Raw genomic sequence first — 26,709 nt, 5'->3', positions numbered from 1 at the left:
AAAATTCAAGCATTTAAATTACATTCAGAAGAGATTTCTGGCTTCGGTTGGTAAAACCATAGTTAATAATTCATCGGTAGCTATAGGGGATTTTCTTTTTTGGGTAACGTGTTATTAAAGTTTACATCGTTTACATCAAAATTACTTCAAATTGACAAGTAAAGTAAAAAAATTACTAAGTATGATGAGAAATTTTAAGCAACCTAGCCAATAAGATGCATGAACAATTTGTTTACATTTAGTGCTAATAATTGAGTTCTAATTAGTAATATTCTAAATTGGATTGAAAGCTACAAGTAAGATTAATAATTAATTAATCCCAAATAAAGTTTTTCCAATCCAATTCCAATAGGGACTGGAGACCATCATCGATAATATCCCAAACAGTCTGAGGAGGATAAGCATCGTCTCCGTCTCTGTCTCCGTCGCCGGAGGTTGACCAGTCGTCCGATTTGTTTCCAGTTTTCTGCATTTTTGGTGTTTTCTGACGATAATGAGATGGGTTGACCATGTTCCCTGGAACAGTAGCAGGAATACTGTCGAAGATCGTAGAAGAAGCTCCTACTTCAGAAGCACAAGCATCAGGCTGGTGTAACTGCATAGGCATCTCGCTTCTCGTGACTCCTGAGGACCGTTTGCCGAAGGCTCTAAACCTCCCCAATCCCACGTAGACACGACACAAGCTATACTCATGACGTAGCTGCAAAATTTGTATTTAATTAATTTCTCATCAGTTCTAATCTTATACATCTAAATGACATATAGGGTGGTCGAGATGATCGTATATAAATGTCTGTCACTGGGAAGATTCTAATTAGTGTTTCGATCCTAGCTACTCACAATTCGATTTGGAGTTGCAGTACTAGTTGAAGTAGAGGAGGCTTGATCGGCTAAGAAAGCTCGATACTCGTTCATCTTCCACTCAGTTTTCTTTCCAGTTGGAACTTTTCCTTCATAGAACACCATGCTTTTCTTCACTCCTATGATCCGAGTACTCCCAGAAGAGTAGGCGTAGCTAGGAGAGCCTGTAGCTTTCCAGTATCCGGAACTCGTGGTTCGGCTTGTTCTTCCTCCAAGGGCATCTCTTGCTTGTCTTGGTACGAAGAAGAACCATTGTCTTAGGTCTTCACGACACAATTCTCCAGAGAACTCTGCAACGAAAAACATAATATTGCATTAATTTTATAAGAAAGAAGACACAGCTCTCTCTCTCTCTCTGTTTCTCTCCTCTCCGGGTATAAATACATGTAAGAACAGACGAGTTATGTACGTGGGAGCTGCCGCGGGTCCATGGAGTAAATGTCGAGAGTAGGTATAACACGCTCCAGGTCTAGTCTCGTTCCTTCTAGTTTGTTTCGTAGATAAAAGGAAATCAGCTCTTCCTCTGTCGGGTGGAAACGAAAGCCTGGTGCCCAATTACTATCCATTCTCTCTCTCTCTCTCTCTCACACACACACAGACACACAGAGTAGATGTGTCTGCAACTTCAAATCTTAATGAAGTGATGTGGTGTCGCACGTCGGCGTTCTACATTTAAAGAGGGAAGGTTTTTGGTAGTGATGAGATCCAGGGCATCGACGTTTTGCCTCGAAACTTCCAATATTTTTTTTTTTTTTTTTATTTTTTTTTTTTGGTAAGAAAGTTACTTTACTGATTCAACAGAAATTTCGTTGGGACCGTTGGGTTTGACCAATGCGAAATTTCCCAAGTAACCGTTTCGTCAGCCGACTCACGTCATCTCCTATATTCTTATGGTTAGCAAATTTCAGGCTCCGGCCAAAAGAGACCAAGGCAAGTCGGATTGGTTTACTTTTAACTCGATTTTTGTGTTGGGTTGTAGATCGTGTTTTGGAGAGCGCTGCTGAAACGGTCCAGATTCAATTTGAGGTCCAAATCAAATCTGGATTGTTGCATAAAAACTTCATTCAACGGTTCAGATTTGCTCCGAATTCTAAAAGACATCTGGGCCTTTGACGGCTGGGAGCAGCACTACTCCCCAGCAAAATCAGTTGAGTTACAACTCAATTGATATTCATAAGTTTTTCCTAAAAATCTAAGAATATATTTTCCCTACATTTCGAAATTTTCATATTTAAAACAGCAACTTGCACGGTCATTTGTGTTTATTACTTAATATAACTACACGTATGGTGGCCATTGCCTAGGGGATTTTTATTTGCCGCAACGGACGCTATTTCCGTTCGACGATGGAGAACTTGCAACATGTACAAAAACAATAGGCAGGATTTAATTGTAAATATGGTTTTTTATTTTTACACTCAAGGATTTTAAAATTTTGTAAATTTACGAAATGAAACCCTCATCTACCCAACTCCGATGCCTTTTCTCATTTAACTCTAACTGGAGATCAATATGTCTCCAGCAACTAAAATCATCTGACAATAAAGCTGAAAATTAAAGAGACAAGCCTAGGGCTCCAAAATGCAAGTCCAAGTGCACTGCTTCAAAATGCAAGTCAAGGTGCCAAACATATACAAATTTCATTCAAATCTTAACTATTAAAATCAACAATGAAAAGGAGGAGTTACAGAGAAGCAACACAGAAGATTATATTGCCCTATATACAAAATCATCATGCTAAGGTACATAAACGATACAAGGAACCTTTGTTTCATCAAATGGCAAACTGACATGAAAAAAATCAAGTAAAGAAAATTCTTAACAAAAGTTTGGGAAACCAAAAGACCTTAAAAGAGAAGGAGAAAATGAGGTAAAGAAGATTCATCAAAAAATCGCTAGTCAGTAGAAATGGTACTTTGAGACCTTCGCTTATTCACCGCTTCTTACTCTCGGGGATCGAATGGCTCTGGATTTGAAATATTGACATATTTTCTTAGATTTGAAACTTATGTTACTTGGATAAACCAAAGATACTCGATCGCCAGAGTAAGAAGTTGTCAGTAAGCAAACGTCTCATTGCACTTGTTTAGAGGATCAAAAATAGACGACAAGAATAAAAGAGGAGTTGATCTCTTCACTTATTAGGTTTTCCATTTTTTTCTTAAGGTTTTCTTACGAGCATCAAACGGTCTTGAAATTGGGCGATTTAGGATTTGAACTCCGATAAATGAGGGATTTAATTTTGTAAATTAATAAACTTTAAACCCTTAATATAAAAATAAATAATATTTACAAGTAAACCCCACCATTTAATTCTCAACCTTTCAATCTTATCTTGATGGCACAATTACCACCATTGACAGCATCCAACAGTGGCTGTGGCTGCTGTAAATAAAAATCTTTGATTAGAGCTCAACTAATAGCACTTATGGTTCAGACCTCCGTGACACGAGCTTTCACTGTCAAAAGTTATATAGGATGTTTGGGATTTGTCATGCTATCTGATAAAAGTGTGGTGACGAAAATGGCATCCATACCTCTACGTCTTAATGACATGCTTATGAAATGGTCGAAGCTACTCAGCAAGGGTACAAGACATTACAAGTAGCAAGTGACAATATTTTATTTACTGCCATAGTGCCATGGCTCAGGTGATATATATATTATTTTATTTTATTTTTGCAAAGTAATTCATTTTTTGAAGCAGCAAAGTCGAGAAAATCGTATTACAAGGAGACTATAACCAAAGAGAGGAAACGAGCCAAAACTGCCACTGACTCGGCCCTCCAAGCTAGAGGAACAGCGACACAGTGATATATGTCACTTTAAGATTCTAACAAAAGTGATCTTCCAATCCTCGTACCAAAAAAAAAAAAAAAAATCTTCCAATTCTTGTCACTGCTGTAGTTGAATCTTAAAAAGGGTTACAGTGTCGCGATCCAAGAATCGCACTAGAAATACTCACGCGGCAGCACACATGGGCTCCAAGCCCCCATTACTCGTCTCTTTTTGGGTCACTCTAATTGCGCCGAAAATGGATGGGCTTTGTTTACCCAAAAAGAAAGATGGGCCAAAAATAGATGGGCTTTGTTTACCCAAAAATTAGATGGGCCTGGCCTCTTTTAAGATCTCAAAGTTTTAATAACGTTGCGATCCAAATTATAAAGCCCATTTAGGTGACTCATTTAGTCACGTAAGCCCAAAATACCTTCATGTGTTTCATTTCTCTTTTTTTTTTTTTTTTTGGTGTCTGAGGTTCATCCGGGCCAGCTTGCGCGCACCAGCGTACTTGTCGTCCGCAAAGGTCGAACCCATGACCTCTCCATTGAGAAGTATGGATCTTACCACTCTCCCAACCCTACATTGACAAGTGTTTCATTTCTCCTTTGGTAAGGTTTATTTGCCACCTTCAATAAGCAAGGCTACCCCCTGGCCCAAGGGATTCGAATTCTAACTTCCTACTTGGAGTAGTAGATTTTTTTTCCCACTAAGCCATCCCTCAAGGTTAGCTTTGATTTTTGTTTTTTAATAAAAGTTGGAGCTGAGGTTTTTTTCTATGACATATAGATCTTCCGGAAGAAGAGCTATTGAAATTTTCAAAACTTAAAAGAAATAGACCTCATCATTTATATAATGCAACGGATCCAAACAGGGAGAAAAGGAAGAGGAAAATACAGATAAAAGGAGAAGAAATCATTTAAATTAATTAAAAAAGATAAAGGACAATTATTTGACGATTTTGAAGTATTAGGGGCCGGAGAGGAAGGGATAATATTTTATTTTGAGAGGAAAGAGGGGAAAGGGAGGAAATTACAGGTGAAACAAAAGACCAAGAATAAATAGAGACTGAAAGGGATAAATTTTCCCTTAAAATTTCTATTCATTATTATTGTCACTATCCGTGAGTTAAGAAGTATCTATCTTTATGGTCCATACAATTTATACCATGATTTTTGTTTTCTTTTTAGTATAGAATTTGAATCACAATTCTCTTTTAATTGATCATGTGATGATTCTTAAATATATTAATCTCTTAACCACTCCTAATAATTTTCAACGAATTTGAGAGAACCCATGTCCACATTTTTATACTAGGCGGCTGGGTTGGGTTGGTATCACCATCAATGGAATTAGTATTAGTATGAACTATTACTGTATCAAGATGGCAATTATCAAAGTTGTATAAAAAACAACTGTATGATCACCATCAAATGGCTGCTCATTTGGCAATGACGTCCGATGACTCTTAATAAAGAGGTCAATAGATTCAAGTATAGAATTGTCTTATAAGGAAAGAGATGAGTTTCTTTTATCTGTAATGAATGTGGTAGACTTCAATAGAATTTAGTTTGCTACCTGCAACTTCAACTCTGAGCAGAAATAAAAAGAATTGGGTAGATAGAGTTCATCAGCAGTTAGGTTGGCAAGTGGATTTGAACCCATTGATGCCTATTAAGATGGATATATACTTCTACTTGCCCCACAGAAACCTGCAAGCATTTAATTAATTTGGAGGTCGTCTGCGGTTGTACAAAGGTATCATTGGTTTTTCTTGTAGAAGGACAGAAATTAATTAAATAAGTATTTCTCTGGTTCGAAAGTTATCTGAGACGCGCGTTTTTGCATTTGCTATTGTCTAAATAATTCAATCTCCAAAGCTGAAAGCTATAAAAGGCTGATGCCGATCCCAGTCCAACAGCGACTTAAGATCATCAACTGTCAGAATAAAAAGAAATCCGAATGTATGTGGTAGACTTGAGTAGAAATCAATTTGCTACTTGCAACTTCAACTCGCGATCGAACAGAAATAAAAAGAATTCTGTAAAAAGAATTCATAGCTAGGCGCGTGGATTTGAATCCATTGATCCCAAGATGGATCCTTCCAGTTCCAGTTGCGTCAAAGAGACCAAGCATTTAATTAAAGACCTTCGACCCATAAATAATTTGGAGTTTTCCTGCATTTGAATAAAGTTTCCATTTGTTTTTCATGTAAAAGGACAGAAATTAATTTAATTAATACTTCATAGAATAAGACTTTCTTCTATAGTTCTATGTGTTTTGACATAAACGAAGAAGATTTTTCAAACTTTCGAATGAGTGATAAATGAGAAACTGAAAACAGAATGATTTATTAGAGAATCTGAGTACTCTAAAGTCTAGTACAAACAATGTCGAATTTCGAACTGAAATGAAATTAGTGGAAATTAAGCACTTCGATCTCTGGTTAAATATATATATATATATATATATAGTGTTACGTTGTTCCGTAAAGTACATAGCAAAAATATCCGTTATCTGAAACATATACAATTGCTATTGTCTAGCTCCGCTCAATAATTGATGATCAATCTCCAAAGCTGAAAGCTCTCTAAGGCTGATGCTGCTGGTCCCCGTTGAAGTTATTCCAGTCCAACAGCGACTGAAAATCATCATCTGTCATCTCCCAGTCGGTGTTTTCACCGATCTGATGAGGTGGATTTGCATCGTCTCCGCCGGAGGATGAACTGTCCTGATGTTGTTGAGAACTGCTCGCCCCGGCACCAGAAGAAGAAGCAGCAGCTTGCTGTAGCTGCATTTCAGTCTCGCTTGTCGTCGTCGTCGTCGTCGTCGTCACTCCTGAGGGCCTTCGATCGAATGCTCGCAAGCTCCCAGTTCCAACGTACACGCGACACAAGCTATACTCGTGCCGTAACTGTAATTAATTTTGTTTTCTTTTTTAATCAGTTGCAATGATGAACGTTTAATGTATGTATGATATATTTTAATTTCTAGTCTAGTGGTGGTGTTAATTGTTGGAATAATTAAGTAAGTAGGTAGGTAGCTAGATAATTAAACTTACAATTGGATTTGGTGGTGCTGAATTAGTAGAAGAAGAAGAAGAAGAGGGTTCTCCTCCTACGATAGCTCGGTACTCATTCATCTTCCACTCGGTTTTCTTTCCAGTAGGAGCTCTACCTGTGTAGAAAACCATGGTTTTCTTCATTCCGATGACGCGGTTGGCCGAAGAGTAGGCGTAGCCAGGAGAGCCAGTAGCTTTCCAGTATCCAGAGCTGGTGGTTCGACTGGGTCTTCCTCCACGGGCTTCCCTTGCCTGTCTTGGAGTGAAGAAGAACCATTGTTCTGGGTCTCCATGACATAGCTCTCCTGAAAATTCTGCAATTAACCCGCAAAATAAATTATATAATTCAAAAACTGATTCAGAGAGAGAAAAGATGAAGATGAAAAGGGAGGAGGGCAAGCAGAAAATTGATCGAAGCTTGGAAGGCATAGACTCGACGATACTTACGAGGGAGTTCCCATGGATCCATGGAATAAATGTCGATAACAGGAATTACTCGGTCCAGGTCTGCCGTTCCATCCAGTTTGTTACGTAGATAGAAGGAAATCAGCTCTTCCTCCGTTGGGTAGAAACGAAAACCTGGTGGTAATAGGTTATCCATTAATGCTCTCTCTCTCTCTCTGTGTCTCTGAAAGTATGTGTTTGCAGAGATGAACCTGTTCATGTGGTGGTGCCTTCCTTCGGTTAATTTAAATATAAAAAGGAATGTGGTTTGTGAAGTAGTGGAGAAAGAAAGGAGGGGAGAGACGGAGAGTTACAACCGAGTGAAGGAGACATCGACGTGATTGTGTGGAAACTTCCACGCGGTGCTCGGAAGATTTCTTCAAACCCACTGCTTAAGTACTGGTTTATATTGTCTTGTCAGTCTTGTGACTTTTGTTCCACCCCGGTAAATCCCTAGAATAACCTCCTTCCCATGTTTGAATCAGTCAAACCCTCATTATTTGTTCGTATCATTTTTCGGTTTCTTTGGTGCACTTCCGTAAAAACACATAACGTCACAGTTTTTTTTTCTTCCACAGGAGTTTTTTTTTTTTTTCTCCAATCCTGCCTTCGCCAACGTCACAATTTTAAGGCGTTGGATATAAGGATAAAGTTGCTCTTTTTTTCTTTTTCTTTTTTGGTAATTGATAAAGTTGCTCCTTTAAGGTGGAGACGATGGGTTTTGCTCTGCAGTTGCATATTTAATGGGCAGTATTGTACAGCAGACTATCGGCCAGGCCAGCTTGTATGTACCTTGATTACATCCTCAGAGACAGAAACGCTGTCTGCGAAGATTAAATTCACGATCTCTACATTGAGAAGTATAGATCTTTACCACTCTACCAATCTTGTATTGACAATAGCATCTATCTTAATTTAATTAAATCCTAACTACTAAAATTAAATATGTAAAGTTAAAATTATTTAAATGAATCAACACATGTTTAATTAAATAAGATACATGAAGTTACGGATTAATTATTAATTATACAACAATGAAGCAAAATTTGTTACGATACCATATCAATTTGTAATTGGATGTCTCCTTATACTTGTCTACAACAAACTTGAGGTGAGCCCATCCTATAATGAATTAGAGATAGACCCATGTACATCTTACATGGGCCTACTCTTATTATGTAATGGAGATACATGACCCAAGCATATGAATATTAAAATATTTATTTATATAAAAAGGAAAATGAAGGATAACTCTATGGTTGAAAGAGATTGGGAAATGGGAGTTTTTTCGATAGAGTAATTGTTTTAGGGCCTGTTTGGTTACATGAGTCTGGAGATTTCGAATATCTAGAGATTTCAAATCTATAGAGTTCAAATCTATGGAATCATAATTTATAAAATTAAATGTTTGGTTGTGGAATGAAATCTATAGATTCATCTTAAAAAATTATTTGATCGACGTGATTTTTGTGAATGTGCAAATGTATAGCTTTTTTGAAATCTCTGGATTTCACCCCTTACCTATAAATCTACCGATTCATGTTTTTAATGTAAAAAGGCGAATCTGTAGATTTCATGAATCTAGAGATTTTTACAACCAAACAGGTATAATTCTTAGATTCATGAATCCAGAGATTTCAAATCTCTGGATTCATGTAACCAAACAGGCCCAGGGTTTCTTTGGTTACATGAATCCAGAATTTTCAAATCTCTAGATTCATGAATCTGAGAATTATACCAAACATGTTTGGTTGTAAAAATCTCTAGATTCATGGATTCTATAGATTCACTTTTTTACACTAAAAACGTGAATCTGTAGATTTATGGGTAAGGGGTGAAATTCAGAGATTTCAAAAAAGCTATACATTTGTATATTCACAAAAATCACATCAATCAAATAGTTTTTTAGGATGAATCTACAGATTTCATTCCACAACCAAACACTTAATTTTATAAATTATGACTCCATAGATTTGAAGTCTATAGATCTGAAATCTCCAGACTCATGTAACCAACCAAGCTTGTGTGATTTAACTAATAAACATTTGTCTTCCCTCATACTTTATTCCCATTACGTGGAAGTTATATTTTATTTTTTATTTATGTTTATTTGTTTTGGGATTTTGCAGTTTTGCTACAATCCTAAATACTTTTTGACATAAAGAAACACATCAATTAATAAAGAGTAGTATTAAAATATTAAAACGAGTTATTTACATATCATATACTATTATGAGGTGCAACTCAAGATTTTTCCCTCTATTTGATTATGTTGACAAACTCAACGAGTTATTTTTCTGTCCCAAACAACAACGAATAATTAGATTTATGAAATTAAAATCGACTGACCTATTCCTGATTCATACCCAAATGCTAGGACTTCCCTCTATTTGATTTTGATTATGTTGACAAATTCTGGGGTTTATCGATGCCTATCTAATATTAGGGTTTTAAGAATTGGAATGATGAACAGACTTGATTTGGATGAATGGAAATCGTGATAACCGTTCCACACCTTGGAAATTGGAATAAGTATCAACGATCTCGTTGATCAGATAATTGTAGTCTAATAGTCACTTTATCATCACATTAATGGAACCTAACTCCTCATAAGAAGAGGAAAATAATTGTTTTCTACTAAAAGAAGGCACATAGATATTCAAACCTGAAAAACAGAAAAATTAAAAAGGTGGTGATTGATGAGAAGGAAGCTCAAAAGTATCACTGATATTTATAATCAGAAAGAAAAATATTTGTGTACCTTCCTATAGTTGAGCTGAATAAATTCCCTCACAAAGAGAGGTGACTTTTCCCTTTCACCCACATCCTTTGGGGCTCTATATAAACTTAATTTTCGAGTTCATTCTTTTACATTGAATTTCCTCCCCCTCTTTCTCTCTCTCTCTCCCTGTTGTTATTCTATTAAGCATGAACATAACCTAATTACACCTTAAGTAACCTTTTTAGGGTGTAATCTTAAAGGTTTGGGCTGACTGATCTTGGGGTGAAGACACATTTGAAATCCATATTGCACAAATCGGGGTATCTAAATACCTTTAAAAAAGTATCTCTGCTACGTTTCAACTCTGACAAAGTGTTTTGATTACAACAACCATTCAAGTGTTCGTGCATATTCTTCAACAAGTTTCAATATTCCATTAAAGGCAAGTTAGAAATTATGAAACTATCTAACCAAGACTTAATAAAATTGCTAACGGAGTGTATAATTATACAAATTTAAAAGATATTTTAGAGAAAAGCAAAAGTGAAGTTCCCATCTAGTTGCGAAGTGATTTGTAGAAGTACTAAATAACTTCCATTATCGTTGAGTTCTTCCTTTCCATTGCAAATAGTCATGTTCGTGATAAGTCATAACCTGTTGCAAAATTCTACATTTGAAAAGAAAGAAAAGCAATTTTTGATACATAAATTTTCGAAAGTCAAGATTTTTCTTGGAGATTCCTGCGCCTTTTTCTTCGTATTTGTCGACAGATCAGTTGAAAAAGTGGGTTATTCTATGATCCTCATCCCTCACTTTCTAGCTTTCGAAGAAGGACGTTAAGAACTCTTTGTCTTCTTTGGATAAACATCAAACAAATCACCCAACCAATGCACATCACGTAAGTGAATGATAGTTGGGATGAATACTTTCCTAAATTTTTTTTTTTTTTTTGTGTGTAAGAAATAGATATAATTGTAAGGGGCTTCTTTTTGTAACTTTGAAATTTTAAAATTTTTAAATATAAAAAATAAAAATTATATTTACCAACATATTATAGGTAAAATGGTCATTTCAATTTCAAATGAACATAATAATCAGTAATGGGATCAGTTTAGAATTTTTCTCACTTAAATGGACAGTTAAAAATTTAGGTCTAACTTAAGTAGACGTCATGATAAAAACTTAACTATAAAAACAGCACAAATGACAAACAAAACAGGTTCTCCAAACAAAAGAAACTTTAATTAATTATTATAATAAAATGATATATAAAAACCAAGATAGATGTTGAGCAATAATCAAACAAATGAAACGTCAATATTAAGTACAAGAAATGAAAAAAGCTACACAAATTATTTGAAGAAGATATCTACGGAAATGACGTCTCACAAAAAATAATAGTAACATTGATATTAATATTCAGGTCTAGGACCATTGATTCCATAAGTAAAGTGCCTCTTTTATCGAAGTACTTATTGGTAGAGAGCAATATGGATTCTCTTAAACCACCAAAAAAATGAGTCTGGATCACCTTTCCGTTAGAGAGAACAAGGTGTTCTTCGAATGTTTTTGAACTATACAATAGCGTAGGTCCTATTGAAATTTTGTTTTTTCTTTTCTTCTCTTTTTCATATTATTGGTGGGCCCATCACTTTTGTTTTGTGGAAAAGTGTTAAGGAACACATTTTTCTCCCTCAGCGAGAAGGCGATCTACACTATGGAGAAAAAATATATGGGTCAAGCAATTAAGTGGCTGAAATTGAATATTGTTAAGTGACCAAGTCCTAAACCAGACCAAATTCTGAACCAGAATAAGAAAAGAAAGGAAAAACCAGGCCAAATTGCTTTATCTTCAACCCGTCACCATTGTTGCAGGTGGAATTATAGGGTAGGGGCGGTGCAATACTCGTTGTTTCATCGTTGTTTCACCGTTTACCAGGAGAAAATGAATCCAAAGTAGAGAGAGGGAGAGACGACTTCCACTGACCCTTTTATACGTTTAAAGCTTATTAAGCAGTTGCATGGCCAGGGGAAGATAGTTTATTACACGTTCCTAGTTGTTTATCAATAATTTTTTGAGATAGGAATCCCAGCTGTAGGCAAACATGTCTATGAGTCAAAAGCCATCACTGTTCATCACTCGTAAACAAACCAAATTTCATAAAATACCCGCGTTTTACGTGGAAGATTATTGAATTCCTTTTTGAGCTTCTTTCTTTTTGTAGGGTAGAATTGACACACACACAGTGACACAGACAGACAGAGAGAGAGAGAAGAAGAAGACAAAGACTCTCCCTGGCCCCTGCTGCTTTCATGGAAATTTTCCAGTGGGGTTAAGGAGGAAGCTTGACTTCTTTGAAAGACCTGACTTCTTTCATGAGCGCATGCACCTTTAACTGGTGAGCCTCACACCGACACGTAACAGCTTACGTAAACTGAGATGTATTTATTTTCATTACACGTTTTGGTAACCTTTGAAAACTTCAACTTTGATACAATTACAAGATAGGACCATGGGATTGTCCACCCCAGACTTCAGTTTAATTAATTTTAACCCAATACTTAGTTATCATTCTTAATTATAATATAAGAATTTCATTATTTTCATTTAGGTGCATGTTTACTTTAAATTTTATAATTTAAATAGGGTAAAATAGTCAATACACATTCTTTTGTTAAAACTATATTTTTTTTCCTTTTTTCACTTGTTTACTATTAATTTCTAATAATTTTTTATTTTGATATCAAACTTAATTTTAATTCCATAGTTTATTTTCGACAAAATTCACTAAACTATTTTTCATTCTTGACTAATAATGAATTCTTGTACTTATTTCTTTTAAATAGGCATAATAGAGAATAAGAATTGATTAAAAAAAGGATCAAGGGGAAATTTGAATTTATTTTATATAGTAATATAATGAACTAATGAAGGGATCAGATAGGTAATTACAAAATTTGTTCTCAGGATCTTATTCAAATATTTAGACTAATCTCTCCTTAATTTACTCCCTCAAGTATTATAGGCATTGTTTGTTTACTAAGTCTAAGTGGGGTGAGAAAAAAAAGAATTTGAAAAATGAAATTTTTTTCATGAAATCCTATGATATAACTTGTTTGGTTTAGTGGGTGGGAAACATTGATAGACAAATTTTCTTAATTTATTAAAGTTTGTCTACTCATGTGACAAACTCAATTTTTCACCCATCCCTTTTGTAAATTCTAATTAAATATGTCGAGTTTATGAAAAACAACAAAAGTGGAACTCATATTTGAAATTTTTTTCATATAACATTTTCCTGTCTTTTTTTGTTCCCCCACCCCATTACATATAGGCCCCATATGTTTATTTTTCACCCCCCCCCCCTCACCCACCTTTGCAAACAAACGATGCCTGATGAAATTATTATCGAAAGTTTAGTATGCATTTAGTTTTATTTTGAGAGATTAATTCTTGTATGTATAAAATCATTTGGACATGTTTATGATGGGGAAAGAACGAACAGCTTAACCACAATGTTGATAATAATAGTGGAAACAAATCAATTCTTCAACTTCTTAAGTGAACCTGTTAGGAAACAGACAAACAAAGATTATTGCAGGCAATTTATTGAACACCTAGACAATATCTTTTGCTCATAAATTGGCTGCAAATTTTACCACAAACACATAACACAAAAATAATTCTAACATGAAAAATCTCTTCGATGTGAAAAGAAAAAACCATGAAACTATAGTCCACAGAAAATTCACTAACCACCAAATTTGAGAATACATGGATATTCTCTAGTTAAAACTAAAGGAAAGCATCAACAATCATCAACATTTATCAATAACAATAGTTATTGGCATATAACATTATATGAATTCCAATAATGAATGAAATTAAGAAATTATAGATAGATCTTACAAAAATTAGAAGCACAAAAGCATACGAATTGCATTGATTTTCAAGCTCAAATTCACAATCCCACCGTTGGATTTAAAGAACAAGAAATCACCAACCTCCAGTCCAAATTTTTGCTCAATCGAACATCGGATGACTATCGAATGAAGAATTTGATCGAAACTAGACAAAGCACACTCAAAAACTCAATTGAATCCCTTTCCTCTCTATTTTGTGATTTCTTCCTTCCAACACTTTATGTGTTGAGAAGTTGTTATTCTTGAGAATTGGGTGTTTGATAAATCTATTCTAAAATTATTTTCTAATTGAATTCACAATCAGAGGTGGACCTATATTGGCCCCCCCCCCCCCCCCCCATATTGAAAATAATTTTTTAAAGTAAATAATGAATATAAATGTCCTAAATTAAGAATTAATTATTCAATTTCTATTTATTCTCTCCTCTCTCCTCTTTCCTATTTTTTCTTCATATATTTTCTCCTCTTTAAAACATGTGGTTTAAGGAGAATTTGAAATAAATCTTCTTATTATTATTTTTATTTGATTTTATATTGTGAATGAAATATTTAAGGCTAGTAAGGTGACTAACTACTATTGGTTTGCATGTCCTACTATACATGTGCATCGTACAAAATATAGATGCCCAATGAACCTTACATGGACCTATACAATATATGAGGTGGAAAAACATTAGCACTTCCCTAAGGGGGAAGTGATCTGAACTTTATTCTTCCCCCCCCCCCCCCCAAAATGTTGAATCCTAGTTCCGTCATGTTCACAATCATTTGAAAAATCTAATTTTTAAGCAAGTGCGATCCGCAGGGGAGTAAGGTAAAGAGAGTCTACCAGCCAAGATAAGAGTGGGGATGGGAGTTAGGGTGGTCTTGAGAGACCTTCAGTATGCGTTTGGTAACGTTTCTATTCTGAGAAACCAGTTCTTATGCAACACCGTTTTTTAGTGTTTCTGTGCTAAAAGACCGTTCTTTGCTTGAAAATGTCGTTTGATAAATTCGTTCTAAAAATATTTTCAAAACACTAATAATAGAATAAGTTGGTATTTTTTTTTTCTTTTTTTGGGTTGAAAAATAAAGTTGGTGTTTGATAAACTCATTTTAAAGTTTCAATTTGAACCAATTTTATTACTTTTGTTTCTGTTATTTGGTAAAAACATCTTTTTTATGTTCTGCAAAAAGCGTTATTTAGAACACTATTTTGACCGGTTCGTTCTTAAAAAACAAAAGAACGAACCGTTTTATCAAACGCCTCTAACCCGTTCTTCCGTTCCCAAAGAACAGAAGAACGCCAAAAACATTTTTTAAGAACATTATCAAACGCTCCCTCAATGTCTGACCCTTGTATAAAAATTGTGTTCCTCTGATAGAACATGTTGTACATGTTCCATGAAACCCATTATTCTGACCACTTTTTTCATTAACTATTTATTTTTTTTAAAAATTCATTTTAACAAACACCTGCCACTAGTTCTTCTGTTCTATGGAAACGAAAGAACACCAGAACTATTTTTTAAGACCATTCTCAACACACCCTTAGCTTTGAAACCATTATTTTTCTCATGGGTAGGTAAGCCTCAGCATTAGCCCAGCCCAGCCCAACCCAGCATACGTTGTACGTTATTCTTCTTCTTTTCTTTTTTTTGGGTCAAACTTTGTACGTTATCGAAATTACTTGTGCTAGTAGAGCAGACAACGTTGTGCTTAAACTCATTATTGGTCCCCTTTCGTTGATCAACACTAGGCCACTAAGACCACCATCAACATCCTGAATTGCATCTTCTGGGCTTTCTGCGATACGTACCGTGTCAAGTTCTTGTACAAGTAACCATCTTAGGCCCTCCTCAGGTGTTGGTCACTCTACAGTACGTTGGACTTGGACCACGGAAGGAAGAGTGGCCGGATTCTATGTAGCAGACCCAAGAGGGCATTGAATTAAGTGTGTATTTATTGTATAAGGACATCATGGTCCATGCCCCCTTCAGGGTCCACTCAGTTGTTGAAAACACTGGTCTCTGCGGAAAGTGGTGGGTTTTGCTTTGTGTGTATTAATTCCCTCCCATATGAAAACCTTTGGGTACTGAAGAGAACAGAGAATACAAACGAATACTGTAAGTATCATACATACTCTAACAGAGATCTACTTTCTCTTTCAAGGTAAGAGGAGAGAATCAAAAATAAAATTCCAAACATATAACAGTACACATCTGGAAAAAGGTTTTGAGTGGAGATTTCCAGTTTGTATAAGTATAAGAAAATGACAGTAAATTCCCCTAACCATATGCCCATGTATGGAAATGAGTCTATTCCATAGATTAGCTATGTGTCTTGGTTTGAATAGAGATTTGTGCTCCCATCGATCGTATCCTTCTACCACCTATATTAGGAGTGGGGATCCTCCTCCGAATGTTGCCTAGAAAAATTAGAGATAAGCCCTCCAACGGATATAAAACATGAATATTGAGGAGATTGTCCAAATAAAACATGCAAATTAAGGTGAATCCAGTCTTTCATGTCAGGACAAAACATATAAAGTTGAATTACCATTTTGTACGGGAAAAGGTGGTTCTATGACATCTTATTAATTGCTATGTCTCACCTTAGCATCAACTTACTAGATTTGTTTACTAAGCTTTCTCCTCCGTGAGAGTTTGAGGTGCTTTTTGTAGATATGGATATTCTATGTCATCGTGCATTAATGTATCACATGACCTAACAAACTATTGTATATGTATTCATGATAAACTCCATATCACAATCAAGAAAATACAATAGTTCTCACAGGGTCCTCATTTTAATGCTGACTAGAAAAATCAGAGGTCACTAGGCCCTCCGGTGGATCCCACATGTGTGAAAGGAGCACAAATCTCCACCCACAGCCACACTAAAAATCCGGAAACTAGAGCAAAATATGCTCATTAAATATGATGTTGGACACCTGGACGTCTACTGAGTTTTCATAAGTGTTGCTCACCTATAAGTTTGCACCTAAAAATAAGTGTCCCAATAAATTTGGTCCGTATGGGTTTGCACCCAAAAATAAATGTCCCAATATATAAGCAGTACTGTCTATAAGATAAGAAGCACCAATAACTTACATTTTTAATATTTCAAAATAGACATGCTTATTATAGAGTAACAATAACTTCCCTTAGGAATACAAACCCTCCTTGCTGCTTCCATCATAGACAATAGGTACAACACTCTCTTACAAAGCATAGAGTACTATATATATAAAGCTTATACAGTTATACTAGTCTCCACGTACGTACTATATTACACAAGGGGTACGTCTAACCTCCACGTACGTACTGGATTACACAAGGAGGTACTACTACTTGCAGATACTCATGGAATCCCTATGATTGGCATGACCGGAATATAAGCAGAAACAGGTGGAAAACCCCACTCCGCCGGTACACCAAGGACGTTGGACGATCCGAAATCCAACGGTAATGATTGGGTCTTGGCCTCGATGACTGTAGGGCATGTTGTGTAGACGGCAAGGGGTGTGGCTGTGGTGAAAGATTTTTTGTCCTCACGATCAGCTGCAACAACATTGGAAACTAGGGTTTTTCTTGAGGAACAGAGCTGTGTAGGTCCTCCAAGGAGCTTGGCTAAGCACTTGGTGGAAGACTTAGAAGAAGAAGAAGAGTCCTGTGGAAGCCCAGTTTTGAAGTGGCCATTTTCGTCTGTTACTGCCATCGCTGTTTTCTTCACTCCATCACATCCCACCAAAACCTGAACGCCTGAAACAAGAAACAGTACACATATATACGTACGTAAGAAAGAAAGAAAGAAAGAAAGAGTACTAGTGATAAACCCTAACGCATCCATTAGGTCATTCGAGAAAAGAGCAAACCTTGGAGCTTGTAGTTATCTTTGCAATCAAGGCAAGAGACGGAGCCATGAACAAGTGCTTGCTGGCCTGATGACGCCTCAACATGAGAAAGAACCAACGAGAAGAGAAGTGCTGTGATCACCCAAGAAAACGCCATTGTTGGAAGTTAAGTGAACACCAAACTAAGTAATGACTGTTGGGAGACTGAAGCGTGGTGCAGGGAAGGTGTGGAGAGACATGAATAAATAAAGACAATAACAGAGGTCACCATTAATGAATCGGTACCAAACATGAGTGAGTAGGTGAGTGTGTGAAAGTTACAGTTTTTTTTTTTTTTTCTTCCTTCCCCCTTTGCGATGAAAATTTACAGTTATAAGTAACAGTATGGTTTTTAGTTAATTTTACTGGTGATGTACGTTCAACCACAAGGTTCTAGTGTTGCTTTCTCATGTTTGTCAACTATATTTATGGCGAGAGCCCCGTTTCTCTCAAACTTTTCAAGCTTACATTTATAGTGAAAATTTCTGGTGGCCAACATCTTCGGTTGCTGGAATTTGTCTATCGATGGTGGATTGGAAAAAGATGATTGTGACCATTGGATATATAAAACATTCACAAAGAATGCCGTTGATACGTATGGCATTGCAAGGGTTATCGGCCATTTTATTTTAATGAAACGACGAGTTCTTTGTAAGATGAACTGAAAATTTCTAGGATGATTTGGAGTTCTATTATAAAAATCTACTCTACTGTTTTCGTTATTCTTTCTTTCTCTATTTTTTGTTTGTCTACGCATCATCACATATGTGACAGATATATCCATGATTTAGCCTTTAAATTTTTTTTTAGTAGAATAATTTAGCCTTACTTAAATCAAGCATGACTATAGATTGAATCAACAGGAGAGTGATGTTGGTCTCATAGTGTTCCAATAAAACAAAGTTGTTATTTGTATGCATATATTACTATTTTTTGTTGTTGCCCAAATCACTTAACGGCATCTTATTTTTCACCAGAGAATAACAATTATACTAAAACTAAACATAAAAAAATAAAAGCAAATTGCATTGACACCCAAAAATGAAGATCTTAAAACACTGACACTCTCACTTTATATTTAAAAAACATAAACATGTTCTTAAAATTGAATTTTCATTTGAGACATTAATCTAATTTGTCATTGAAAACTATTAAATCATGATTTATTTTATTTTAATGTCAAAAATATTCCTATCAAAATATGAAGAAAGAAAAACAAAAATACCATTTTTCCTGTGAGCTTCCTCCCTCCACCCAAATCACCCCTAATATTTATTGGAAGGCAAACCAAAAGGTACCACCTAGAAATGGGTGAATAGGAATCATCCATTTTTTTTGCAGACACCAAAATGACCAGAAAAAATGGTAAATAGAAAGAACTCCCCGCATGACTGTAAAACGCTAGAGAATGGGATTCTACTTTAGATTGTGCAAGTGAGGTTAAAGGAAGAACTTTGAATGTAATTCTACTTCTTTGGTACAACTTTAAATGGAATTCATTGCTGCTCGTCAGAGTCTCTGACACGAATTTATAGTATACTATGTAATGTAAAGCTTACAACAAATTGAAGATGTTAGTTGGACTGTTCCGAAGGTTTAATTTTCCCAGCTTACACTTCTTAATGAGATCGAAAATGGATGTATAATTTGATCAGTTGATGTTGATCCAACCACTCTCCATGGTAATCACCAAAATCGAATGCAAATGGTAAATCTAGTACCCAAATGGATCAGTTGGTCCCGGGTTCATATGCCTGGGTCCACATCCTCCATGAATCACGTAAAGTGAGGGATTCCATTGCACCTAATTTATTTTTGTGTCGGATCCATGGGGTCCATGAGGATTCTTGTTCACGTAAACACAAAATTATGACACCTGTTCTCAAAAGAAATCAATGGTCAGATAGATGGATAATTTTTTCATTAGGTCTAAATTTTCATTTAAAAATAACCCCAAGTGGTGGCTCAGTTGGCAAAATCCAACGCTTCCACATAGTAAGTCAGAATTCGAATCCCTTCGAGCCAGGGGCAAAGCTCTGCCTATATTAATTATATAAAAAGCGCCATGAGGATGTAGTTGATGCGCGCAAGCGCTGGCCCGAATGAACCTCATTCCAAAAAAAAATCATTCAAAATCTTCAAAGGTGAAAAAAAGGTTAATTTAGGAAATCGTTGAGGGACTAGCGAATGTAGCCCGTGAGAGCATGGGCGGAGCCAGGATTGAACATGGAGGGGGCCAAGTAGGGGCCAATGTGGGACCCGGGTCCCATCTCATGATATATTATTATATTTTAATGTGAGTCTACATTAAAAATTCGGTAAATTAATAGAAATTCGGGTGGAGATAAAGAATGAATATTTGAGAAGAGAATGATCGATGTGGAGAGATTTGAATTCCAAGTTGCTACTCTTCTTTTTGTGAGCGTGTGAGGAAAAAGAGAAAAATAAGATAAGAGAGATTCTGGAGATAAATAAAAATGAAATAGGAGATAATATATAGAAAATTCTGTCGTGTTGTTTTATTGAATTTCTTTTATTCCTTAAACTGGGTTGAATGATCCTTGATAGAGATTTGTGACTTGTCCCTCTCTTTATATTTTTTTTTTTTAATTTTGGGGGGCCTGTGGTATTTTACATTTAAAGATAGAGAATGGGAAAACGGATTTTTCTTTCTCCGGGGGGGCCCCCCGTCCCCGTGGCTCCTGCGTGAGAGGTGTTGGAGGATGAGACAAATATTGACAGTACAGGGTTACAAAGTAGTAATTTTGTTGCTCACTGGTCCAATCCAATGGAGTTTCCATTTGATGTCCAAGCCAACAACGATGTGTTCTCCATTGTATCTTGAATGGATGCCATTCATCCAACCTTCTGCAACTTGAGCCTTGTAAGTTCCAGGTGTCTCAATGTCTGAATGATCTTACTTACAAATGAGATTGTTTATGTTATCATGGCTTTGGATGTCATAGCATAAGGGTCTGTTTGGTTATATGAATCTAGAGATTTTAAATATCTAAATTTTTTTTCTTGTTTTTTTGGTAAACATATCTCTAGATTCATGAATATATGATTTATACCCGTTTGGTTGTGAAAATTCTTAGATTCATAAAATTTATAGATTCATCTTTTTACACCAAAAACGTAAATCTATATATTTATGGATATAAGATGAAATGTTTGATTTACTCGACTATAAAATTGCTAAACATTTTCACATTCACAAAAATCATGTCTACCAAACAGTTTTTCAAGAGGAATCCACAAATTTCATTCCCCATATTTAGGTTAACCAAACTATTAATTTTATGAATTATGACTACATAGATTTGAAATTTATCAATTTGAAATCTCTAAACTCATGTAACCAAACAGGCCCTAAGAGATCAGGAATGTTACATAATTATAATTGCACCATATGCCGGTATTTTCAACATTTCTAGATTAACGATAGGTTGTATAATTGTATGTACACTTGTGTATTTAATATTAGTTACAATTTAATCATATTGGAGAGTTTTACATTTTAATTTCAATTAATTTTTTTTTTTTATTTTTTTTGGAAAATGAGGTTCATTCGGGCCAGGTTGTGCGCACCTTGATTTTATTATTATACTACTGGTGAATATAAAGTTACAATTTTGGACCTTATTTATTAGTCTTAAAAGAATAATTGATTGAATAGATAAAGGTATTAAAGGAAACAAAAATGTAGCCATATCCGAGGGAGAGAATGGTAAAGTAACACACGTCATAGAATTTCAGAATTTGTCACAAAATGGACTCGACTTTACCTGAACTTGCAGTCAGGATCTGAGATTGCAGGTTGATCTATCGCAGGGCCGGTAGCTGAGAATTGAATAATTTCAGGCCCAGCCCAAGGCCCAGGTGCACCTGTAGAAGTAGATCCATCTCATATTATAGAGGGGGCATTTACGTCATTTAAATAAATATAGGGCATCGACGTTTTTCTATCCGCCTAGTGTAGCTACCTATATAATAAACCCCAAATCGCTCGAAAGTCTGCATCTGCTTCCTCTCGCAGCGGCTAGGGTTTTTTGGTTGTGAGGCGGCCAAGATCGCAGAGATGAACTCTGACTTAAGAATTCTAAAGCCTGAATAGAATGATCATCAAAACATTCTCAACTGTAGTCTCCCATGTCTCCACCATCGTTCTACTTGAGCTTTAAATTCCTGTCTCCGTTATTTTGTCTGTTTTTTCGTACATTTCTAACTATTTGCTCTTCTTTTCTTGTTTATGTTTGTCATTTATACTGCAATCTTAGGTTTTATTTGATTCTTTTAATTCTTCGTTTTAGTTTTTCAATGATGATTGATATCTTCAATTTTATTTCGTAAGCGCAGCCCTTAAGATCGCCTTCCCGTATTCTTTCTATGGAAGCGTTTCGAGTCATAGCTGCGCAATAGTAAAAATGGGGTTTCTCTTGGGGTTTCCCTTGGTCTCCCCTCTCCCACTTTTTTTTTTTCAGCTAATTTGGACTTGTTATTTTATGATATGGGTTTCTTTTGACTTGATGCACAATGAAATGTGTCACTCAGTAACGGTGGGGGAATAGTCCTATTGAGTAAGAAGTTATTACTCTTGTTGACAGTTAGTTCCCCTTGGAATTCATCTGCTCCAAGTTCTCCCTTTAAGTTTCTGATCATTTTTTTTTTTGGGTTTATGTGTAGCCGTTGTGGCAAGAATGATGAGTCAATTAGATGTATGAAAGGATGTAGACTCCTTCATGACCTTAATTTCTGAGGCTTATTGATATTCTGACTTGCCCCATTCTACTTCATTTCCATGCATCAACCCGTTTTCAAGATTTCAACCCTCCTTTCCCCTAATTTGTTAATTTATTTTTAGGTTCCTTTTGGGTGTAGACAAATTTATTCTCTGTGACAATGAGGCGAGAATGACGAAGCAATTAGATGTACGAAAGGATGTTTAACTCCTTCGTGATTAAACTTCTGAGGCTTATTGATATTCTGACTTGCCTGGTCCATAATCTCTTCTTCTTTTAAACATTCGTCCAACAAGTTTCTCTCCAAGTCTGGCTATTTCCTTTTCCTTTTCCCCCTTTATTTTATTATGTATCTTTTGGTTACAAGGCAATGAGGCAAGAATGATGAAGTAATTTTGTGAGTGAAAGGTTGTTCCTTAATGACATTTAACTTCTAAAGCTTATTGATATTCTGACTTGCCCTTGTCTTCTCGCATAATCTTCTCTCTGGTGCAAGTGTTTTTTATTTATTATGTCTAGTAATAAATTTATTTTATTTTATTCTGTTTGTCATTGATTTAAATCGTGACATGGAACTGAATCACAACGAAGAGTGGAGGAATGGTGAACAATTGTTGAAAACAATACCTAGACTTTCGAAAACTGGGAGGAGGCAATGGGTAGGGGGTATGTTAGAATTTGCAGGTAGAGACTTGGAATTCGAGGATGTGGTGATGGAGGATAGCACTAATGAAGTGTGTGAGCGAGGAGGAAAAATAGAAAGGTAGAAACAATGAAGGATGTCAGAGTTGGCAGGCAGAGAGAGGAATTTGATGGCTTAATTGATGTTTAAAGTCTTTACTAACGCATGTTTGTATTCCAGAGGTACCAAATGCCGGGCATAACCTTTAAGCCAATGCCAAAAATGAAGAACGATGATAGAAGTTTTATAGGCTTTTTCTGATGTGTAGATATTTCTCTGAGAGTTTTTTTGCTGTCAAATATTATTAGTTACTCACATTTTACAGAGTATCTTTATTGTCAAGTAAATAAAGTGTTTTTACTAAATAATCTCTATTGTTGTTACTCGGACTCTCCCTTAGTTGGTCTTTATCCATCTCCTTCATTTTTCATTTACTCTGCTTGTCAGAAAGTTCTAACCACCGCTGGAAACTACCCTATTCCATCTCCACGCTACCATCATCTACCTCTTGTTGGAAATGAGGTGTTAAATCGGTGATTAGAAAAAAGTAGCAGGACACCTTCAACTCGAACTATTAGGATGTTTTTATGAACACTAAATGTTGGTTCTGGGCTTAGGAAGGATAGAAATAACTACAAATCAATATCTTCTCGGATATATGGGCAAGAAAGTAGCAGGACACCCATCATCTACTTAAATTCTTGGGGGATTAAGCTTACAAAAATAGATATGAATACAACACTTCTACTAATAAAAGGACGGTGCTTGATTAGTGAACGTATGACCTTATGGGCAGCAACCAAGACCAGTCTCTTTGATCCAAGGATAAGAGAAAGGTGGGAAACGACAAAAGAAACTTTTTTTTGGTTTGACCCATGGAGAAATAGCTCATAGATATATGGTTTCTGAAAATCACTATGGCTGAAATGGCAAGAAATATCCAGATGAACAAGGTGTATCTCTCAAGCATCACAAACTTTGAATCTATCTCTTCAGAACTTTCTATTTCCTTCACAAATGATCGGTGCTTCACAAATGATCGGTGGGTATTGTTAATTGCACCCAATAACGAGTTCTCAGCCAAGTTGTTGGGGTTAAGCATTGAAGAAACAAAGGTATACCCAAGTGTTTATGAATTTATCTCGTGGTGGAATTTTATTTGAAAATTACCACTGCATTCTAGATTTAAATATGGCATCTTGTGAATGCAAGGTTACCGGATAAGTTTATCTTATCCCAATGGTCAGAGAATAAACCTATTGGTTAGGGGTATGTATCAAACTTCTGAACAGCACATGATGGTGTATGGGGATTGTTAAAAATGGGAGTCTTCTCTATTTGGGTGCTGGGCAAATGGAAAGAAGAGGCAAAAGCTTGAGGGCCTTATTTTTTTTTGTAAAAGGAAATTTCATTCTAAAGAGCAAGACAAGGATGGAAGCCCATAGTAGAAATTGGTCACTCAGTCTTTCTTGCTAAAGTGAAAGCCTTCTGAGTTAAGGAGTGGGCATACCCATTATACTCCCTAGAAATACATTCAAAAAAACATGAAAAGAAGTCGCCTGAGAGTTGAAGGATATCTTCAACCACCGGGGCTCCAGAAAGAAGGTAATCCAGTTTGTTAGAGTTGTGAAGAAACCGAATGAGTTCTTTGCAGTTTGATGGGAGTTGCACCTGAGACACACGACAATAAAGAGCAAACACCGTAACCACTCTTACAACTAGAGCCTCAACAAGAAGGATTTGTTCTTACACCATAGGTTCTGAGATTGCATTGTTACAACTCCATTTCATTGAAGAAGACATACCCCACACCCCCTTCAAAATCCCCAGAAACTTTAGAAGCATCACATTGAATTAGAACACAATTGTTGCCCCTAGCTTGTTCTTCAATACGTGAAGACATTAGTCACATTACTAGGGGTAATCAAAAAGGGTTTTGGCATCATATTTGAACACCAATCCACATGAAATATGGTGCAATTTGGATGAGGTTCAAGACCTGCTAGCCAAATCATGCCACCATGGCCAATGACTTTGACACGATCAACATTTTGACAAACTCTTTGCAGCATCTTTTTGTACTTTCAAGTCCCCATCACTACTTACGAGCTTTACTAATTTAGCAATCTGGGCTGCAAATAGCACTAGCAGCAGTACTATGTTAATTTGTGAGGATACAAGTAACTCACATAACTTGCTTTAAGCAATATATATTTTCCTTCACTATCAAAAAAGATTCACTGCCTTCTTAACTTTTGGATTTGGGATTTTCCTTTTCCCCCTGCCCACCTGGGAGTTGAAATTCTCTGTTTGTTTTTCGGATCTAACCAAGTTTTCCAAGTTGGTTTATGGTATATCAGTCCAGATAAAACTTTAAAACTGATATGTTGATGGTGATGTTCACCAGGAAGATTAGATAATACTTAAAAAATGAAGAGGAGAGGAAAGGAAGGTACTGCACCTTGGTAGGGGTTTTTATTTGAAGATTTAAACTGAGCCACCACTGCTCATTATTGTTGATTTTTCTTAAGTTCATCATTTTCTGCAGGGGGAGGGGCACAGGTAGGGACAGTGGTGGTCTAAAGGGGAGGGGGTTTGGTGACAATAGTGAGTGATTTCCGACAAACAGAGTGGAAAAAGTAAATGAGTCCACATAAGTATTGAATATGAATTAAATAAATTGATATTAAGAGGTACCTTGATCATTTTGTTGTTTTGGGACTAAACATATTTTCATCATTTGAAATTCGAAATTTTGACTTAATTAACACAGAGTTCTTCACTCTTTAAACTTAAAGTGTGACTAACTAATAACATCAAATTGAATCACCAATAATAATTAGCACTTAATGGCTTCAGCTACCAGTAAAAAGCACAACATAGACTGTCAATCAAATCCATGTTCGAATTGAAATAGAAATACTGCATTAACCTATACTGATCACAAGAAAAAGCAGACCACCTTTAACATCCGGACGTATTCTACCAAAATACCCAAGATATATTAATGGCTTGTAATTAACATTTCAGCCGATCAAAGGATTCCTGGAACCAATTCTGGCTGATGTCAGTCAAAATTAATTACGACACCCAGCTTAAAATTCGACGTTACCAGTTACCACATCATACATTTCGACCTTTGTCACAGTGTATTGACTAAAATATATTCCCATTTTACTCGGCATCTAATCTCATAAAGTGTCATTATGTTATCTACAAAACCATTTTGCAAGTACAAAAACCAACGTTATTGTAGGTTACGAAATAAACAAATTCTGTGCAACAACAGATGTAGGGGCTAGAATTAATCCAAAAATCAATGTCAATTTTAGCCAAAGATATCATATGAGAATATTGTAAGTTTTCACAAGATTAAAGATAAGATCATAGCTGAGAAGCCGAGACCTAACAGAAAAAAAATAAACCTGAAAGTGGAAACGAAACGGAATGAACCAGATCTTTAGCATGTACTGACCTGGATTCAATTCCGCATGCCCCAACATAAGAGCATTTAGTGAGATAGGTGAATGTAGTATATAGCAAATCATGAGAACAAGCATAACAGCCTTACCAGGAGTTAGTATAAGGGTTCCAGACTGACCAAAAGGAAAAAAGATAAAG

At 35.8% G+C, this 26,709-nt stretch overlaps 3 protein-coding genes and 3 non-coding genes across 6 annotated transcripts; 3 read left to right on the top strand and 3 right to left on the bottom strand.

Annotated features, from left to right (window-relative positions):
• Positions 1-313: 313 nt before the first annotated feature.
• On the bottom strand, positions 314-1,427 carry LOC149027566 (NAC domain-containing protein 90-like). The gene is made up of 3 exons (XM_089146996.1): positions 1,271-1,427; positions 841-1,151; positions 314-700 (listed from the first exon to the last, which is right to left on the bottom strand). Exons 1-3 carry the CDS (start codon positions 1,425-1,427, stop codon positions 314-316), a joined length of 855 nt encoding a protein of 284 aa, XP_089003122.1.
• A 4,427-nt stretch (positions 1,428-5,854) lies between these two features.
• On the bottom strand, positions 5,855-7,367 carry LOC149027565 (NAC domain-containing protein 90-like). Its single transcript, XM_089146986.1, has 3 exons — positions 7,148-7,367; positions 6,701-7,014; positions 5,855-6,553 (listed from the first exon to the last, which is right to left on the bottom strand). Exons 1-3 carry the CDS (start codon positions 7,362-7,364, stop codon positions 6,230-6,232), a joined length of 855 nt encoding a protein of 284 aa, XP_089003112.1. The 5' UTR covers positions 7,365-7,367; the 3' UTR covers positions 5,855-6,229.
• A 9,489-nt stretch (positions 7,368-16,856) lies between these two features.
• On the bottom strand, positions 16,857-17,837 carry LOC149027564 (uncharacterized). The gene is made up of 2 exons (XM_089146978.1): positions 17,647-17,837; positions 16,857-17,533 (listed from the first exon to the last, which is right to left on the bottom strand). The coding sequence occupies exons 1-2, from the start codon at positions 17,780-17,782 to the stop codon at positions 17,133-17,135; spliced, it is 537 nt and encodes a 178-aa protein (XP_089003104.1). The 5' UTR covers positions 17,783-17,837; the 3' UTR covers positions 16,857-17,132.
• A 4,516-nt stretch (positions 17,838-22,353) lies between these two features.
• LOC149027563 (small nucleolar RNA Z266) lies at positions 22,354-22,451 on the top strand. Its single transcript, XR_016171353.1, has one exon. It is a non-coding gene; the product is annotated as a small nucleolar RNA Z266 (small nucleolar RNA).
• A 115-nt stretch (positions 22,452-22,566) lies between these two features.
• On the top strand, positions 22,567-22,664 carry LOC149027562 (small nucleolar RNA Z266). The gene has a single exon (XR_016171355.1). It is a non-coding gene; the product is annotated as a small nucleolar RNA Z266 (small nucleolar RNA).
• Positions 22,665-22,776: 112 nt separating this feature from the next.
• On the top strand, positions 22,777-22,872 carry LOC149027561 (small nucleolar RNA Z266). Its single transcript, XR_016171356.1, has one exon. It is a non-coding gene; the product is annotated as a small nucleolar RNA Z266 (small nucleolar RNA).
• Positions 22,873-26,709: the final 3,837 nt, after the last annotated feature.

Source organism: Hakea prostrata, chromosome 1, assembly GCF_041222555.1.
Source record: "Hakea prostrata isolate BN-2017 chromosome 1, UWA_Hpros_2, whole genome shotgun sequence".
In the NCBI taxonomy this organism is placed as follows: domain Eukaryota; kingdom Viridiplantae; phylum Streptophyta; class Magnoliopsida; order Proteales; family Proteaceae; genus Hakea; species Hakea prostrata.
This window is presented reverse-complemented; position numbering and strand designations above follow the sequence as displayed.

What these genes read in the sequence shown, in the direction of transcription:
- LOC149027566 (XM_089146996.1), bottom strand. Translation starts at nt 1,427, where the DNA reads ATGGATAGTAATTGGGCACCAGGCTTTCGTTTCCACCCGACAGAGGAA. An exon ending in GGACCCGCGGCAGCTCCCAC is followed by an intron (nt 1,152 to 1,270) that starts GTACATAACTCG and finishes TTTTCGTTGCAG; the next exon opens with AGTTCTCTGGAGAATTGTGT. An exon ending in CTGCAACTCCAAATCGAATT is followed by an intron (nt 701 to 840) that starts GTGAGTAGCTAG and finishes CAAATTTTGCAG; the next exon opens with CTACGTCATGAGTATAGCTT.
- LOC149027565 (XM_089146986.1), bottom strand. Translation starts at nt 7,364, where the DNA reads ATGAACAGGTTCATCTCTGCAAACACATACTTTCAGAGACACAGAGAG. An exon ending in GGATCCATGGGAACTCCCTC is followed by an intron (nt 7,015 to 7,147) that starts GTAAGTATCGTC and finishes GGTTAATTGCAG; the next exon opens with AATTTTCAGGAGAGCTATGT. An exon ending in CAGCACCACCAAATCCAATT is followed by an intron (nt 6,554 to 6,700) that starts GTAAGTTTAATT and finishes AATTAATTACAG; the next exon opens with TTACGGCACGAGTATAGCTT.
- LOC149027564 (XM_089146978.1), bottom strand. Translation starts at nt 17,782, where the DNA reads ATGGCGTTTTCTTGGGTGATCACAGCACTTCTCTTCTCGTTGGTTCTT. An exon ending in AGATAACTACAAGCTCCAAG is followed by an intron (nt 17,534 to 17,646) that starts GTTTGCTCTTTT and finishes TTCTTGTTTCAG; the next exon opens with GCGTTCAGGTTTTGGTGGGA.